This window comes from Gopherus evgoodei, chromosome 1 (genome assembly GCF_007399415.2).
Source record: "Gopherus evgoodei ecotype Sinaloan lineage chromosome 1, rGopEvg1_v1.p, whole genome shotgun sequence".
Classification (NCBI taxonomy): Eukaryota; Metazoa; Chordata; order Testudines; family Testudinidae; genus Gopherus; species Gopherus evgoodei.
This window is the reverse complement of record NC_044322.1, coordinates 117102705-117117459: the sequence shown is the minus strand read 5'-3', so window position 1 is coordinate 117117459 and position 14755 is coordinate 117102705. Positions and strand designations below refer to the sequence as shown.

General features: G+C 41.7%; 1 protein-coding gene across 5 annotated transcripts in view; it reads left to right on the top strand.

The window, feature by feature from the left end:
* MAP4K4 (mitogen-activated protein kinase kinase kinase kinase 4) overlaps positions 1-14755 on the top strand; it is a 94980-nt gene that overhangs the window by 29934 nt on the left and 50291 nt on the right. For 4 of the 5 annotated variants that reach the window (XM_030570097.1, XM_030570088.1, XM_030570078.1 and 1 more), the window contains exons 7-9: positions 8004-8165; positions 10200-10286; positions 10917-11123. In XM_030570097.1, the coding sequence (XP_030425957.1) occupies positions 8004-8165; positions 10200-10286; positions 10917-11123 (456 nt within the window). The remainder of the gene's footprint in view (positions 1-8003; positions 8166-10199; positions 10287-10916; positions 11124-14755) is intronic. The other variant, XM_030570068.1, reaches the window with a different exon arrangement.

Sequence of the window (14755 nt, the reverse complement as noted above, 5' to 3'; positions counted from 1 at the left end):
TTCTGTCTTTAGATAGCCTATTCCTTCACTTGACTCTTGACTTTCTTCAGCATAAGCATGTTGGATAGCTTTCTTTAGTTTATAAATCATGTTTTCTCTGCTTAATATATTCTTTCACCCTTTTTTAAAAAAATCAGAGCAATTTGAATAATTTGCTACTGCAAAAAAGACTTCAAACTGATCCTTACAATGTTAGCAACATAGTGATGCTGCATTGTGGATTGATGCATTTGTGAATAGAGTTCCACAACAGTCCATGAAGAGTTGGAGGAGAAAAACCTCTGCCTCTGCCAAATCTATAACTGCTGCATACTCCCTCACTTTTTATGGTGAAATTGGCCATACAAGCTTTTTTTAGGGAAAAAAGCATTGTCATCAATAGGAAAATAGTTTTAAAAAAGAAAATGGCCCCCACCAAAATGCTTACAAGCATATGTAGTTCTTGTGAACTCTTTTTGTTGGCTCTTCTATTCTTGGAGAAGCATCCATCCCTCTGAGAGATTCTTAGGAAAACTTTAGCCAGAACAAACTTTCTTAAAGAGGGTGAGGGGAAGAAACATCTTGGATAACATTATTATTGTGGCATAGAGTGAGGAAAGCAAACAACCAAAAGGATGAACTTTTTTTTCTTAACTTACTCTGTGTTATGAAGAAAGAAGAGCTTAATACATGAGTGAAGAATAGCGTTGCTTTCAAATCCCACCTTTTTCGGTTTGGGTTTCTGGTGCTGCTTTTGGTTGGAGTGATGGAAGTTGCAATTTTTTTTGCATTTGTGTTTGACATTCACTTGTGAGAATTAGAGGAACTTTTTAGACCATAGGTACGTCTCCCTGGACATATTGCTGACATGTCTTTTTTTTTTTTTCCTTTCTTAAATTAAAATTGAGCACTTGTTCTTACAGTTCTGGCACAGATCTAGACAGTTTTGACTGAGACTGCCACAAGAACAGTGTTTAGGACTCGTGCCAAAAGTGCATTATTCTTAGCAGTATTAGAGAGAAGATTGCTTTTAAAAGGCATATAGTGAAACAATTGTTTTCAGTAGTCAGAGACCTTATAATTTCTGCATTACTTAGAAGCAGGAAAATTATACATTGCTGAAGGGTAGAAGATTATCTGAAGCTTTCAAGTTTTTGGTTAGACGTATGCTTTATATAACTATCACTTGTATGACACTTAAGACTAAGTGTTTAAAAAAAGAAATCTGAGCTGTCCTAGACTTTAAATGTGCCTGCATATGAGATTTTCTCTTCAACAAAATGGAAAAAAGCAATCCTGGGCTTAAAAGGGAATGAAGTAGTCATCAGAATTAGTGCTTGGCAAAACTGAGTCCAGTTTTGATTTTGCGAAATGAGAGCTAGTTGCGATGCAAGTCCTATTGTACCTGAGCCTCCCTGAATGATCTCCTAAGTGCTACGATAATACAAATAATAAAAATAACTTCCCACAGTTCAGAGGGTTCTGATATAATTGGTTCAGTTAAGCTGGGCACACCTGAGTGGAGGGGTTATTTTGCCAGGCTTTGTTTACAACACTAAAAGAGGAATGGTTTCCATCCAGGCTCTGCTTCTTTTGAATTGCCCCTTTTTGGGTTGGTTACACTCTGGACTCATGTCCAGTATGATTATTTATCGTCTTTCCCCGCCTTCAAGTATTCGGTCGCCAACATTATGCATGTATATATCTACCTTTAATGTGGCTATAAAACAGCTATATAGAGGTGGTTTTATATTCTGATCCATGCATTCATCATTAGTGTTTTCTTGTGTGAGCTAGGGTACTGTATTTGTTTTTATATGCAAACTAGCAGTTTGCATGTGTAGCTGCATTGCCCCCTTCTGGTAAATCACGATACATAGCATAGTCTGTGAGCTCAGACCTATAAAATCATGAACCATTATGAGACCTGAGTTAGAATGCATTATGGGTGGACATTAGGAGGACAGTTGTCAGGATCCTAGCAGTTTATCATTGCTGTATCTGCACCTCTTAGAAATTTCCTTTGAGCACTCTGTAGCTTGCCTTTCTTTAGTGCTAGTTGTCTGAAAATAATCTGCTAATCTGACGTACAGCATCACTTGAGGTTTGGTACTAGACTACCATATCTCATACAGCTAAAGAAGATCTGAAAGACTGTCTTGTATCCACAGTGCAACGGCCTATGCCACCTAGCTAGCTCAGTATGTATAGGAACCAGGCTATATACCAATTTGTGTATTTTTTTTTGCCGTATATTTAGAGGTATAGTACTAATGCACTATTTTTAAAATCAAAAAGGAACATTACATAAGCGGCACTTACAGTTTACATCTTAGACCAAAAAAATCTATCCTGAGTGAACCTGCCTAGGGCAAGCTATTGTGAACATACCCTGTCAGTATTCACTCCTCCTTTTTTAAAACTAGCCAGTAAGGTGATCTTAGGTTACAAAGCACAAGTGCACAGTGGGAAGTCAGGTGGATCATCTTGCTTTAAAAGTAAGGAAATCTATAGCTTGCTAGTAGGATCATTATTCATGTCGATAACCTCTCTTAAAGCCGACTCTATTTTTATCACAATACATCTCTTCTCTCGTCACTGGTTGAAAATAATTCTGTGTATTTAGTGTTTGCTGCTTCAGTGGCTTGGTTTTCACAGGCCATATTCAAAGAAAGGGAAGTCTTATAAGGTGGGCTCTAGATACTTGGTGGACCTTGGGAAGGTGGTGTTTTTGGTAAGCAGTGCAAGGTGCCTAGACTTCCATTCATTTAGCAAGTCAGCTAAAGTGGTGCTAACAGGAAGGTAGAACTGGTGTAGAGAAACCCCATCCCTTTGTGTGCTTTGGCACACGGACAACAGAATGACTGTGCTTCGGAGATTTGCTTTAAGTGCAGACTGGTGGCAGAGTTTGTATTTCTTTATCTTCTAGTGGGTGGTAAATATGTACTGTGGATGTTGAAACTCAAGATTTTTTTTTTTAAATAGAATTTTATGATTTTATTTACATCATGGTATGGGAAACTGGCATGTTCCTTGTGATGGGACCCCCGGGGTGCAACCTGGACTGTGGGACCGCTGATCCCTCTGTCCCACCAACTTTGGGGTATCCCTCCCACCCCGTGATGCTGTTGCCACGCTACAGACCTCTGACAGGTACTGCACTTAAACAGACCTACACAGGCAGGGGCACATCCATTTGAGTTACATAAATGCTTTGCCAACAACAAGAGAGAGGCTCCAGTCAGTTCCCCCCAAGCTCCCCAGCCTTGCAACCCGGAACTGTACCATCTTGCCCTCAGTCAGAAGCCTGACCAGTGTAAGTTCATTACCAAGTCTGCCCCTCCCTCGATGTGGAAAGGACACACACTAGCCTTTGTACAGTGAGCTGAGATTTCACAAGCACTTCAACCAAAGCACACTGTTTTAGGTAAAATATAAAACAGATTTATTAACTACAGAAAGATCGCTTTTAAGTGATTATAAGTAGTGTAGCGTAGAGATCAAAGTTGGTAACCTAAGAAATAAAAGTAAATTCACAATCTGAGTTCTATAAACTAAACAGGATTTGAATCAAGCAGTGACTCACCCTGACAGATGGTACAAACAGTTCGCAGAGCTTTAATACACAAGCTGGAACTGTCTTCAAGCCCAGGACCACTCTCCCCAGTTCAAAGTCTTTGTCCTCCAGACCTGTTATCAGGTGTTGAGTTGTGGGGGGAGTGAGGCCAGGTTATGATGTCACTTCCCATGGTTTTATTGTTTTTTCCAGCTTGCTGGAAAGATCTTTAGCTATGATATGGGTCAAGCAGTCTCCATTGTATACGTGTTGTTTCTGAGATTGAGATCTACTCATTGGGAGAGTGGATTCCGTTCAATGGGCCATCAGTGAATCTGGCTACTCCACCGTTGTACCTGAAAGGTTGGCTATGGGCCAACCTTACAACTTATTTCAGTAATACACACATAGGAAAACTTCCATAACTTCACGTACAATGATAGCACATACAATCCAAGAGGATATTAATGTTCAACAGATCAAGACTTTTAAAATGATACCTCGCAAGGAATACTTTGTACAAAACATATAATTATCTGACATTGGTGAATATGGGGTTCCAGGCTGCAGCTCTGAGGTACAGAGTGCTGCACTCTTCCAGTCAATTTTGAACTCCTTTATTGTTTTTGTTTGTTTGTTGCTATCTTATCAGGTTTTTCTATTTATAGTCACTGCTGAAAACCTCTCCATAGCTTCAAGAAATGATAGATTCATCTCATTAAAATGACCCATACTGTGTTCATCTTCCAAGGAATGAAAGAACTGGTCCAAGATTTGCAATATGTCCTGTATCGTGACAGTAAATACTGTTAGACAGAAACTGGTGTCAGATTGAAGGTGGAATATTTTGTGAACCATGAAGATGAGTAACACATGCTGGGATTCTCATCTTCCCAATGGTGTACCAATTCCATTTCTAGCTCCGGTAGGTCATGAAGATGGACCTTTAGAACAGCATTATTCTCATTATCTAGCTTTCTTTCTCCAAGCTTATTAGTTACACTAACTAAGCAGCTGAGTGTCTCATGAGCCATTGAATTGCATCTGAAGGATTTATATAATCTGATAGATGGTATAAAGTATTTCTTTTAGGTAGAGCAAGTATAGGTCTCTATCTCTGACCTGATTTTTAGCTGTCAGTATTTTGAGAACAGCTCGAGTTGAAATGAGAAAGGAGGATAGCGAGAAAGCAATCTGAATAATATAATTTTAAGACCTGTTATCATGACCTGACAGGGCTATAGATACTGCAACAAACCAGCATAGTTTGTTTATTTTTGGCCCCGCAGCAATAAATAGAAAGAAACGTTGATCTATGACAGGGGTAAGCAACCTATGGCACGCGTGCCGAAGGCAGCACATAAGCTGATTTTCAGTGGCTCTCACACTGCCTGGGTCCTGGCCACCAGTCCGGGTGGGCTCTGCATTTTAATTTAATTTTAAATGAAGTTTCTTAAACATTTAAAAACCCTTATTTACTTTACGTATAACAATAGTTTAGTTATATATTGTAGACTTATAGACAGAAACCTTCTAAAAAGTGTTAAAATGTATTACTGGCACGCGAAACCTTACATTAAAGTGAATAAATGAAGACTTGGCACAGCACTTCTGAAAGGTTGCCTACCCCTGATCTATGATGACTACTTGTGTCCAGAAAGTATTTTTGCCTTTGCTTTTTGGGAGTCAAGAAATTTTCTTAAGCCTAGAATTAATTTATTAGAAAAAATTATGTTTAAGAAGTGTTAGAGCACTTGTGTATAAGAAGAGTTAGAGCTAATAAACATGCATCTTAACTAAGCACAGTTTGTTGCTTCTTGCATTCTCTGGACAACCAAGTTGTTCTGCTTCATAACTTAGAGCCCATGAGACTTGATTAGCCAAGAGGCACCTGAATGTTTTCACTTAAATACAGAATTTGTTTGACAAGAGATTTGTAGATTCTGAAACAAAAGAGCCCACTTAACTCTTTTTAATGTGCTTTAAAAATAAGTAGTACAACCCAAGAACTCCACTGTTTTCCTGAGCTGGCTTTACTATTTTTGTATCTCTACTCATTGAAGAGAAGTTGTTTAAATCACAGAAATCTGGGTGCCTACTTAGAGGGAAAAATGCAAAGGTTGTGTGTGTAAAGACATCTAGAATACATACTGGAGGAAAGAGCATAATTATGTCTAATGAAATTGGAAGAGAAGGAAGGTGGTTGTGAATCCCAGGTGACTCTAAAGAAAAGCAGGAATGTTGCCAACAGATGTGGTGTGGGTATATGTGAACAAATATGTCTAAGAAAGCTGCATAGCTTCCAAAAGTGCTACTAGTCAAGAAGCACTGGAAGTGTAGAGCATTAGCTATGTATTTCTGAGCCTTAAACTGCGTTAGTCACCTTCCTCTCAACCATTCTTCTCTACACCCGTGGCAAAGTATGTTGATCCCAGTGGGAAGAAAAAAGCAGTTACATTTTTACTTACTGTACAATGAGCAGTCAAGTTGTGTGTGTACTTAGTAAAGCAGCAGGTGCAGGAAGGGAGTGAGGCATGGCCTTTAGTGCTTCAGTGTGCACAGTTGCAGAGAGAGCACCTATAGCCATGGCCATGTGAACTCCATCACGGGTTTGACTAAGCTCTCTGGCAGGGCCCTTGCTCACTGTGGCACTCTTGCTCAGCAGACTACTGATTCTGTGGCAGCTTCAGATAAACCAAAATTTTGAATTTTTATTGAATTAAATGTGAAAAAAAATCATTGTAGTTATCTCCTGTTACAGGCCTTCTAAATTTTATTCTCAACAAGTTGTAGAGTTCTGTATTAGAAGCACGTAAGCATGTTGTAGAAATTGTCAGGTTTTGGCAGCTAAGCAGGAGACAGCTGGGTCTCTTGGCACTTGAGGACGCGTGGGAGGCAGTTTGAGATTTTGAGGTAGGCACATTAGCTGGACGGTTCTGCTACAATTATCAGCAGTTAGACTGAAGCATAAATATCAGTTTTGCTTACTAAATTTGTGCTGTATGGACATGAATCTTTCAGTTCACACCTCTCAGAGCTATTGTTCAGGGCTGTCTGCAGAGTCAAGCAGACATCACTGCACCAGCTTACATTTGATTCATGTTTGGAAGCTTATCTATGCAACCATAAAGATGTGAACTCGTGTTTCTTGATTTTCAGATGTTTAAAAGTAGGTGCAGTAAGCGTGCAGACTCACCCCTGTGGTGTCTCCTGCTGGTCTCTCAGGGAATTAGCTCGATTTCCAGCCCGGCGCATCCTCTGCAGGCTGGTGATCCACTACCGCTTGGCCCCCGTGTCCCTCTCTCAGTTCCAGTGCCCTGTTAGCTGAGGTGCTGCTCCCTGGCAGTAACCCCTTTCTCTCGGGGTCTCCCCTCCCCAGGAAACCCTCATCCACTATCCTCACCTCACCTCGCCTCAGTATCAGTCTACTGCCAGTCATTGTCTAGCCCCCACACCCTGGGGCAGACTGCAGTATCAGCCTACTCATCACTGGCAAGGTTGGGTTTGGACCTGCTGCCTTTGCCTACCCCTGGGCTGCCCTCTGCAACCCCCAGTACCTATTAGCCCATGCTAGGCCGCAGCCTGGGGCTTTCCAGGCTGGAGCTCCCCAGCTCCTCTGCCTTTCCCCAGCCCTGCTGCACTCAGGTACCCTGTCTCTAGCTCCCTGCAGCTAGGCCCTTCTCGGTCTACAGGCAGAGGGAGACTGTTTGGGCTCCTGGCTCACAGCCTTTTTATACAAGCCAGCTGTGGCCTGATTGGGGCATGGCCCAGCTGCGGTTGCTTCTCCAATCAGCCCAGCTTTTAGAGCTGCAGCCCTCTTCAGGGCTGCTTTTTAAACCTCTCAGGGCAGAAGTGGGTAACCACCCTGCTACAGTGCATTTTATGTTGTGGAAAGGTGAGGCACTTCTGGGCAGACTCAGTCCTTAATTAACAAGTTTTTTTGCCAGTGAATTAATGTATGGTGCCTTTTCATCAGTTGGGTTGTTGCACCAGCAGTTAAATTCTTAGCATAACACATATCATGTTGACTAAAAAGCTTATCAAATATTCATGGATTGTTGTTTTTGCTGCAAGTGATCCAGAAAGGGATTATTTCATTTCATTTTCTTTTTTTGGGGGCAAAATTTGGATAATTCAGAAGGTGACTGATTGCATGTTACAACCTCACTGCATTCTTTCTTAGATGCTTAAGTTTGAACTTTACATCTGGTCTTGGGGCAGCAGCCGCAGTGTAGTGTTTGGGAAAACGTTATATGCAGCCTTGTGAAGAAGCTCAAGAGTATAACTGATGATGTCAGGATATTTGCCTTTTATGTATGGAATAGTTTACTGCACATTAAAGAACATTCTTTTGTTAGTTGCTGGGGCCTACAAACTTTACTTACCAGCCTTCCAGTAGAAATCAACCTCAACTTTCTCTGTTTGGTAACCGAAAAAGTAACATTTTTATTTTTTTCTCTTGCTGTAGCAACAAAGAAGAGAACGGGAAGCTCGAAGGCAACAAGAGCGTGAGCAGAGGCGAAGAGAACAGGAGGAGAAAAGACGGCTAGAAGACATGGAGAGGAGGCGTAAGGAAGAGGAAGAGAGGAGGAGAGCAGAGGAAGAGAAGAGGAGAGTGGAGAGAGAGCAGGTGAGTCCATGATACAAGTACATTAGGTTTGTTGTTTTATTTTTTAAACAATTAGTTAAATATGAAAGAACTAACACTGAGGAGTCCAGCCAACCTCTCTGTTGTCCTTGACAAAAAACACAGAAAAGTAGAACATAAAGCTCTATGGGGAAATAAAGTGACCTTCATGTTGCTTGCAAAGTGAAGTCTTAAATGTCGCCCACAGAAGGCTCTAAGCTAAATTTACACCCAGCATTTGTCTAAAATCCTCTGAAGATGGAATCTGCAAATACTGAAAATGAGTTCTTGATTCTCCTTGTTGAACAGTAGCTCTCACAGGATCAGCCAGGTCCAGAAGACCTCAGAGGAAGATAGACATATTATTTGTAATGCTTTGGCATGCTGGATGAGTTAAGTCAAGGGCTTAGTTATAACTCTGAATATGCTGAGTTGAAAAATGAACCTGTAACACTATATTAATTTGAGTTGTACTGTATTTTTCTTTTCTGTGTGTGTGTGGAGGGGGCAATCCACAGTCGTGTATGCCAATTCAGACAACTTTTAGAATATCTTATGTACTATAAAGGTGCTCTTAATGTTTAAAGTACAAGTGAGGTCTTTCAAACTGTGTGTCATTGAGCTGTGGAACTTATGCATGAGACCTGCACACTTAAAACCCGTTATAAACTTTAATCAGGATAATTACTTTGTGTGCTCTTCAAATACTCATTCCAAATGAAGGGCCCAGTCTTGCTTTCACAGATGTCAATACCAAAATTCACAGTAATTTCGGTGGGAGCAGGATTTGGCCAGAAATATCTAACATCCACTTAAAGGTGTGGTACCTTATATTTTGGACTGTTGCCCTTCTGAATGCAATGGACTTTTTGTTTTTGTTTTAAGACATTTTGGAGTGACAGAGCACAAAATACAAGTTTGAGTCTCCTGGGATAAATGAATGATGCTTAATTTGCTTTTAGATGCCTTTTATCCCAAGTAGCACCTTAAAATGTTTAGATGATAATTATGAAATCACAGAAATGCAGTGGCAATGATGGCAAACATTAACTGAGACAGTCAAATTGTGCCACTACATGTTTTAAAGAAATGTAACACATTTCCTCTTTATTTTTCTTAACCTGACCTGTGGACTTGCCAGGGTTCCTGTGATAAGCTGGTGTACATCACTGATCTGTCATTAGACTTTTCTGTAGCTCCCGTCTCCATAACACTGACCCATTAATTTCTTTATGCATACACTGTACGTGTGTGTGTGTGTGTGTGTGTATGTTGCACGCATGCATATATTACATACTTCCATTATTTGCATGATAGGATGTGATCTGCTTGGATAGGGTGCTTCATAGTTAGAGTTGGTATAGGGGGCCTGATGACATAGTGGGTAAACATATTAGTTTTTGACCTCTCGAGGTAGGTTTAACTATGGCTAGGTCGCAAGAGCAAGTTTGTTTGGTCTAAAATCTGTTTCCTAGTGGATGTATGTTTGTGTCATAACCATCGCATAATTCAGCAAGATTGGCAGTGTCTGCTTAGGAGAGGCTTCTGATCGGGCTAGTAGGGGAGATGGCAGGTCAGGTGTGAACTGCATTTGGCAGAGCCCCTTTGGGGAAGCTTGCACAGGGTCTGCTTTTACTGAGCCTGGCTCTTGCTGTTGCTAACTGTTCATCACACAAGTGTGAAAAACTAATTTTTAATAAAACTTGCATGTGATTTGTGTTGGCCGTATTGAGTAAGACTTGCTGTGTTTAACTCTCAAACTTTTAAGTGCATTTGCTTCTTTGGAAACCACTTTCAAAATACATAAACAAGCAATGGCCCATGCCCTGAATATTACAGTAGTCCAAACCAGGATACATCAGCCAACTAAGAATTTTAGATTATAGGGTTTTCTAAATTGTTCTCTAGGCATTAATCCAGCGCTAAGGGAATTTATTACTAAAGATGACTGGGAAAGTAGCTTGTGGTGTTCCACTCAGGTGGTTCTGATGCATTCCTTTTGAATAAATTTATTGCTGGGTAATTTCTATGTGACAGGAGTATATCAGGCGACAGCTAGAAGAGGAGCAGCGGCACTTGGAAATTCTTCAGCAGCAGCTGCTCCAGGAGCAGGCCATGTTACTGGTAACGCACTGTATCTGTTTTGTTCAGTAGCTATAGGATTCATTCATCTGGCCAGTCCTAGGCTTCCCTTAGTCGGACACAGCTGCACCTACTGTATGAACAATGGAGCTTGATTAAAAGGCCATTTATGCTAGTGTAGTGGGCTGACAGGCACACATGAGAAGTACTGTGTGGTCATACTGCTTTCTGTGCAGAAAGAGGAGGATTTATGTTAAAGTTGAACAGTTTGCTTTGGTGGTCAAGTTTTTGAACAGACCTTGGCATTCAGTGAAGAACTAGAGTGCTTATGCTGCAGATCAAAAGCACATGATATGTGAATCAACCCCAGGATACAATGGCCTAGTGTTGTTCCAAATCATTGTTTTTTGAACATTACAGTGGATTTACTTTAAATAATTTTGTATTAAAATACATTTTGCTGTAGCTCTCCAGTTCCGTCAAGGATAGCAAAACACTCTCAACTTTCCCAACAGGAAACATATATGCCATTTTGGTCCAACTTAGTTCTCTAAGGTATAGACCTTACACTTAAGGGGAAAAAAAAATGAATTTTTGTTAATGGGATGGAGAGGGAAATACCTTCCATAAGTTCTGTGTCACATCTTGAATTACTCACACGTTTTCTCAAAGGAATACAGATGGCGAGAGATGGAGGAGCATCGACAAGCAGAGAGACTCCAGCGCCAGTTGCAACAGGAGCAAGCATATCTCCTGTCACTGCAGCATGATCATAGGCGGCATCAGCAGCAACAGCAGCAGCAGCAAGAAAGGAATAAACAAAGCTATCATGTCCCCGAGCCTAAGTCCCATTATGAACCTGCTGAAAGAGCACGTGAGGTAACTTTTGCTCTCTGATATTATTCCCGTTATGTGCTCCTCTGTCCACAGGGATCAGACATCTTGACAGCTATGATTCTGTTATAACGGGGCTCAAAAGAATTGGAAGCCAAAGTACTAAAATGAGATGTTGGGTAGTCATTTCAAAAGTGACGTTGGCTCCTATGAGGCTCACTCTGGAACTGAGAAGCCTAAATGACTTTTGAAAATTGGAATTAGGTTTTTAAATCATTTAAGGTACATCTGCACAGAACACAACAAAACAAAAAGACCTGTGGCAGCGAGTCTCAGAGCCTAGGTCAACTGACCCAGGCTCATGCTGCAGAGCTAAAATCAGCAGAGCAGATGTTCTGGCTCAGGCTAGATCCCTAGGCTCTGAGGCCCAGGGAGGCTTATATATAAAGGATGGAAAGAAAAGTTCTCAACGAGAGCAGCAGTGAGAACTGGTTTCAAGTTTGTTAAATCACAGTAGTTTCACCTACTTCATAGTGGACATGTATTTTTATCGTGAGCAGCACTACTTCAAGTGCTGGTCCATCTGTGTATGTCACTGGGTGCGCATGCACACTATGCAGCTGAAGTTATAAAATTCTTGCAAGTAGTGTCTGCTGGTCTGCACATGTAACCTAGTCTTCCTTGTGCTTCCAACTGAAGGAATAAAGAGTGCAGCAGACCGACTGCCTCTCCAGTTCCTTCTTACCACTGCGTGACCTTGGTTGGAACATCCCATGTCTGCAGCTCTCCTTTGGATTTCTTCAATCTGTAAATATTTCAAAGATTGCCTTAGTGCCTTTTGTGTATGGTTCCTTACAGTTAGTAAGTTTTGAATAGTTTTTATAGATTTTACCAGAGTTTTTTTTCCTAGTTAGATTCCCCGCCTCCCACCCCATTACAGGTATTGGATTATGTCATGAAGTAAGTTGTGAGGCCACAGTTGGATTCAGGCTGAAGGACTCTAGGTATATTGGTCTGAATCAACATGGAATGTGCTTCCCATCACGAGATCCAACTCTGTTGCAGAGCAGTCCATACCCACAGATGCCCTGTTGTGGTCTTATTGGGAAGGCAAAGAACGCTCGCAGAAGCATAAGAACAGGTCTTCCTCTCTTACTGCTTCAAAGACATCCGACACAGCTCTGCCTAAATCGAGCAAATCTGCTTGTTCAACCCCTAAGGGCTACTGCTGGCAATACCATCACTGTCTCTTACTCTCGCCACATGGAGCCTCTCTTCTCTGCCCCTTTTGGCACAAGTGGATCCTGCCCCTTGCTCTTGAGACTTATACTACATCAGAACATATCTTTGCTCTTCTCAAGCTTCAGTTTCCCACAGCATCAGGACCCTGTCTCAGGAGATGTTACTGTTGACAGAAGCCTATCCCCTCTTCCATCTGCCAGCTGGGGCTTTCTTCTGTCTGAACCGTTGATATCTCCATTGGATCTGGAGCCTGCCTTCTCTTCTTTGGGAAAATCTGAACCACCAGAGGGGCTATCATCATCTCCTCTGAAACACGTTAGTCCAGACAGGAGATCCAGAGCCTCCTTTGTATCAACCTCTATCTTGACATTTGCCCCATGCTATGGGGACCCCCATAATCCCCTCCTGACCAAGTGTACTGGCCATACTGGGGAACCTGGGACCTGTATGCCAGATATAGAGAGTCCATGCTTTCTGCCATTGAGTCACTCCACCATTCCACTCCAAGGGAAAAGTCAGAATTTCCTCCTGACCCCATGAAAGAGGAAGACTAAGAACCAGTTCCACCAGTACCAACAAGATTGTCTTCAACTCCTGATGAAGCATCTCCATCCCCTCCAGATGACCATAAATAGCTCAGGATTTATTACAAAGGATGGTAGAGGAACTCCAGATCTCCCTCAAGGAGGTTCAGGATCCTCAACACAAACTCTGAGATATCCTGCAAACCACAAGATCCAGTCAAAGAGCAGCTCCAGTTAATGAAGCTAGTATGGAAGCTGCTAGAGCAGTCTGGCATACATCAGCCACATACACCGCAACCCACAAGAGGGCAGAGAAACACTATTTCGTTCCAGCTAAAGGAGTGGAATTTCTCTTTACCCACCTTGCACTGAGCTCTCTGGTTGTGTAGGCTGCTGCAGAGGCATCTAGACAACATTATCTTAAATCCACTCCTTCTGATAAAGAGGCTAAATGTCTTGTTGCGAAGAAATGAGTCTTTTTCTAGCCTTCAATTTCATATAGTGAGCAATCAGTCACTGTTGACTAAGAACAACTATCTGAATGATTCCAAATTCACAGACCTGGTAGGCAAATTACCACAGCAAGACGGAGCTTACTTCCAGGCTTTTATTGAAGAATATAAGATGGTGGCCAGCACCACACCTTAATCAGTGGTTGATGCAGCAGATACGTCATCTGGGTAGATGACAATGGCAATTATTGTGGATAGTTCTATGAAAACATCCACTCAGTGTGCAGCAGCAGTCAAAAAAGCAAACAGAATGTTAGGACTCATTAAGAAAGGGATAGATAAGAAGACAAAAAATATCATATTGCCTCTATATAAATCTATGGTATGCCCACGTCTTGAATACTGTGTAAAGATGTGGTTACCCCATCTCAAAAAAGATATATTGGAATTGGAAAAGGTTCAGAAAAGGGCAACAAAAATGATTAGGGTCATGGAGCATCTGCCGTATGAGAAGAGAGTAATAAGACTGAGACTTTTCAGCTTGGAAAAAAGATGACTGGGGGTGGGGTATGACAGAGCTCTATAAAGTCATGACTGGTGTGGAGAAAGTAAATAAGGAAGTGTTATTTACTCCTCATAACACAAGAACTAGGGATCACCAGTTGAAATTAATAGACAGCAGGTTTAAAGCAAACAAAAGGAAGTATTTTTTTTCACACGACACACAGTCAGTCTGTGGAACTCCTTGCCAGAGGATGTTGTGAAGGCCAAGACTATAACAGGATTCAAAAAAGAACTAGATAAATTCATGGCGGTTAGGTCCATCAATGGCTATTAGCCAGGATAGGCAACGATAGGTGTCCCTAGCCTCTGTTTGCCAGAAGCTGGGAATGGGTGACAGGGGATGGATCACTTGATGATTACCTGTTCTGTTCATTCCCTCTGGGGTACCTGGCATTGACCACTGTTGGAAGACCAGATACTGGGCTAGGTGGACCTTTGGTCTGACCCAGTATGGCCGTTCGTGGGGGGAGGGTAGAGGGGCCCACTGACTCTCTATGCCTACTAGCGAGAGCTGTGGCAATTAACTCTGGTGACCAGTCCATAACTCTCGAGCTGAAGCTTTGACAAGAAGTGGTTATTCAAAGTACATCCTCTGTGCCTCAAAATCCTCAGGAGGAATCTTGTTTGGGGAGGAGCACAGCCAGTTGAGGTGGTGCCTTGATAGCATGATCAAGCCAAAGTGAGTTTGCTCCCCACTCTAGCAAAGTCCGAGGATTATAAACCCTCCTATGAGGGCTCTTCAAATTCCAAACAACAACAAAAATATCTGAGAAAAGATTAATCTTACCCCTGGTGTTGAACCTGGAACACTAGAGGAAAGCTCAGATTGGGAAAAAAGGACTAACTCTTCCATTGTCCAGACTGAAATAGAGCCTGTCTCCGTCTGGAAATATGT